The sequence below is a fragment of the Neltuma alba genome, unplaced genomic scaffold (genome assembly GCF_004799145.2).
Source record: "Neltuma alba isolate B1F8T4 unplaced genomic scaffold, ASM479914v2 tig00000806_pilon, whole genome shotgun sequence".
Taxonomy (NCBI): Eukaryota; Viridiplantae; Streptophyta; class Magnoliopsida; order Fabales; family Fabaceae; genus Neltuma; species Neltuma alba.
The window spans coordinates 104,229-108,525 of record NW_021632200.1 but is presented as its reverse complement, the minus strand read 5'-3'; the positions used below and the strand labels follow the sequence as shown (position 1 = coordinate 108,525).

The window sequence follows — 4,297 nt, the reverse complement described above, 5'->3', positions numbered from 1 at the left end:
ATAAGAACAATATAAACATAAGGGCAAAAAATATCTTTTAATTTCAAAAAACTACTTTTACGTAAGTGATAAGTAAGTTTTAGATATTTTTATAATTGTGTTCAAAAACAAAATTTTTACTTCATAGGTTAGATTGGTCAAAAACTATAAAAAAACAGTTTTGGAATTTAGGAACTAGCTTATCACACTTATAAATCTTTTTTGTCCGTCCAAAACGCCATGCCAAAAAGACTTTTTATAAGTGTGATAAGCTAGTTCCTAAATTTCAAAACTGCGACAGAAGAAAAGTCCTTCAACGTTCAATGTGAAAATAAACTGGGAAAATTACATATAGGTTCCATACAAGACAATTAATTCATAAAAAGTCCCTGAAAATTCCAAAATGATTCCTAAATCCCCAGGGACTTGTGTGTAATAAATTAAAATTATAAAATTACCTATTTACCCTCATTAATTTTATTACAGTAATTTATTTACAACCTCAGTGGCTATTGACAACCCGAAGAGAAGTGGTTAACAACTTTAGCAGTGTCCCTGACAACTCACTCTGTGGGATATCAGAGATGTTGCCGAGGTTGTTAACCATTTCTCCTCGGGTTGTCAATAGTTACTGTTGAAGTTGTAAATGAATGAGAGTAAATAAGTAATTTCATAATTACAATTTATTACATACAGATCCTTCGGGACTTGGGTGCTATTTTGGGATTTTGAGAGACTTTTTGTAAATTAATTATCTTATATGGACCTGAATGTAATTTTCCCAAATCAATTCTCATTCATATTCAAAATTGCGACAGAAGAAAAGTCCTTCACCGTTGAAAATCCACATCACAAGTTGAACTGTTGAAGATAACGCCATTTATAGTTCCCCTCCTAAGCACCAATCTCGGCTTTAACTAACAGCTAGTCAAGAACCTTTGTCTTCCTTTCTTCGATTATTCTTCCTTTGGATTTGATTATTTTATACCAAGCCATGCTTCATTCTCATGCAGGCAAAACTATTCAGGGTCCCGGAAAGAAATAATCATGCTTTGCTCAAAACTACTGCGATTTCTGCTTCTTTCTTGCTTCTTCTTCTCCTCCGCCATTACAGCGTTTGGTATTTCGCCAGGTTCTACACTTTTTGCTTCTGATACAAGCCATGCATGGCCTTCTCCTAGCAACGCTTTCTCTCTTCGCTTCCTTCCTTCTCAAACTCCAACCACTTCTCCTCCCTCCTTCATTGCCGCGGTCGTTTTCTCCGGCGGCACACCCGTTATTTGGTCCGCCGGTAACAGTGTCAGCGTGGACTCCCGTGGCTCGCTTCAGTTTCTCTCCTCTGGCGTCCTTCGCCTCGTTAACGGCTCTGGCGTCACCTTTTGGGACTCCGGCACTTCCAATTTGGGCGTCTCTTCTGCCTCCCTGAACGACGATGGAAACTTGATTCTCTCTAATCGAACCGGCGTCGTTTGGTCGAGCTTCGACCATCCCACTGACACCATCGTGCCTTCTCAGAATTTCACAACCCGTATGGTTTTGCGATCTGGTGCGTATTCATTTAGAGTAACCAGATTGGGTAACCTCACACTTGGGTGGAATGATAGTGTACCATACTGGGATCGTGGTCTAAATTCATCTGTAAATGTCAATTTAACTTCGCCGGTTTTGGGATTACAATCTATAGGAATTTTGATACTCTCCGATCCCAAATTGGTGACTCCGTTGGATATTGCTTATAGCAGTGACTATGCTGAAGCAAATGGCACTCTGAGAATTCTGAAGTTGGATAGTGATGGGAACTTGAGAATGTACAGTTCCTCTAGAGGCAGTGGAATTTCTACTGTAAGATGGGCAGCTGTTGAAGATCAATGTGAGGTTTTTGGGTATTGTGGGAACTATGGGGTATGTAGTTACAAGGATTTAAAGCCAATTTGTGAATGCCCATCTGAGAATTTTGAGATGATTGATCCTAATGATAGTAGAAAAGGATGTAGGAGGAAGGTGAGACTTGAGGATTGTCCAGGCAGTGCTTCTATGTTACAATTGGACCATGCTTTAGTCTTGACCTATCCTCCTGTATTCATGGTTAATCCAGAGGTATTTTTCGTTGGTATATCAGCTTGCAGAGGAAATTGCCTTGCAGCTGGTTCTTGTGTTGCTTCTACTTCTTTATCAGATGGCACAGGCCTCTGTTACATAAGGACATCTAGTTTCATCAGTACCTACCACAACCCCGCACTACCCAGCACTTCATATGTTAAAGTTTGTGGACCAGTGGCACCAAACCCGCCACCGAGTTTAGAGGAAGCCGGGAAGGGAAAGAATTGGGGGATACATGCTTGGATAGTAGTGGTAGTTGTTCTGGGTACCCTTTTAGCTTTGATTATCTTTGAGGGTGGTTTGTTGTTGTGGTGTTGTAAACGTGATTCGAGGTTTCGTGGTTTCTCTACCCAGTATGCTCTTCTTGAATATGCTTCTGGAGCACCAGTTCAGTTCTCACACAAGGAGCTTCAGCGCGCAACAAAAGGGTTCAAAGAGAAGCTTGGTGATGGTGGATTTGGTGCTGTTTACAGGGGAACTCTTGCAAATAGAACTGTTGTTGCAGTGAAGCAACTTGAGGGAATTGAGCAAGGTGAGAAACAGTTCAGAATGGAGGTTGCTACTATAAGCAGTACACATCATCTGAACTTAGTGAGGCTGATTGGGTTTTGTTCTGAAGGAAAACATAGGCTTTTGGTTTATGAGTTCATGAAAAATGGGTCTCTGGACAAATTTCTTTTTGTTAATGAACATCAGTCTGAGAAATTGTTGAATTGGGAGTATAGATTCAGAATCGCGCTGTGCACTGCAAGAGGAATCACATACCTTCATGAAGAGTGCAGAAACTGCATTGTCCACTGTGATATAAAACCTGAAAACATTCTCTTAGATGAGAATTACAATGCCAAAGTCTCAGATTTTGGCCTTGCAAAGCTCACAAGTGCCACTGCCTCCGACCAAAGGCACCAAAGCTTGACAAGTGTAAGAGGAACTAGAGGATATTTAGCTCCAGAATGGCTTGCAAATCTGCCTGCAACTTGTAAATCTGATGTGTATAGCTTCGGTATGGTTTTGTTGGAGATAGTGAGTGGAAGAAGGAATTTTGAAGTCTCAGAAGGAACAAAGCGGACAAAGTTCTCCATGTGGGCTTATGAAGAGCTCCTGAAGGGTAACATAAAGGGAGTTCTGGACAGAAGACTAGCTAACCATCATGAAGTTGATTTGGAGGAAGTGAAAAGGGCTATAATGGTGAGTTTCTGGTGCATCCAAGAGCAGCCACTTCAGAGGCCAACAATGAGCAAAGTGGTGCAGATGCTGGAAGGAATTACTGAGATTGAGATGCCACCATCCCCAAAATCTGTTACAGAAGGATATGTTATTGCTAATTCCGTTGTTGCTGGAGAAGCTCCATTCTTCTCCTCGTCTTCCACATCACAAATCATATAGGCTCAACGAAGAAGATACTACTTAGCCTATTTTCATGAACTACTGGTATGTTTTCGTGTAGATTCTTGTATCATTTCATTAAATTATTCGATAGAATCCTGCTATTTGTTAGACAACTTAATTATATTATATTGAATTGTGAATAAGAGGTCACATGTCACTTTGTCATTCTAAATTGGTTAGCCTAAATTTTTAGTTTTTACCTTCTAATTATTTCACCAAAATTTTAATTTAATCTTTACATTCTTTTATACAGTGTCAACTGTCAAGTTTGATCGTATTTTGGCAATAAATAACTATCAAGTCATCCATAACATGCCGAACAAATCCCCACAGTTTAAAATGATCCATTTATCTTCTAAATGCTCCCGAAGGCCCGAAAAGAAAAGAAAAATCTTCTAAATGCTCTGGTTTTTAATAGGAGTATTTTGGAAGTGTTCTCTTAATTATAAGAAATAAATACCATTTGTCTAATGTATTTATTATAAATATTCTTTTATGCCCTCATTAATAAATAATCCACCAATCAACTAATATCCTTTTTTAGGACACTTGAGTGTTGGACGAGAGATTTTTACTTTTTAGTTCTTTCTAAGATATTTTTACTTTTTAGTTCTTTATACAATGTATTATACTCCTTTGATCCTAAATATAAGATGCATTTTGGGTTTTATATTTAGGACAGGAGGAATGTGAAATATTAACTACATCTTTTTTTTATTGTCATTATTCAACGTTAGTTTATATTTTTAAAAATGGGCTCTTGCCTCTTCTCAAAGGATAGGTATAATAAGGGCAATGCTGAAAATTTTGTTAATCTTTGAATAAGATT

At 38.4% G+C, this 4,297-nt stretch overlaps 1 protein-coding gene across 1 annotated transcript; it reads left to right on the top strand.

The window, feature by feature from the left end:
• The first annotated feature begins 1,006 nt into the window (after positions 1–1,006).
• Positions 1,007–3,640, top strand: LOC114746258 (G-type lectin S-receptor-like serine/threonine-protein kinase At1g34300). Its single transcript, XM_028934491.1, has one exon. It carries the CDS (start codon positions 1,027–1,029, stop codon positions 3,463–3,465), a length of 2,439 nt encoding a protein of 812 aa, XP_028790324.1. The 5' UTR covers positions 1,007–1,026; the 3' UTR covers positions 3,466–3,640.
• Positions 3,641–4,297: the final 657 nt, after the last annotated feature.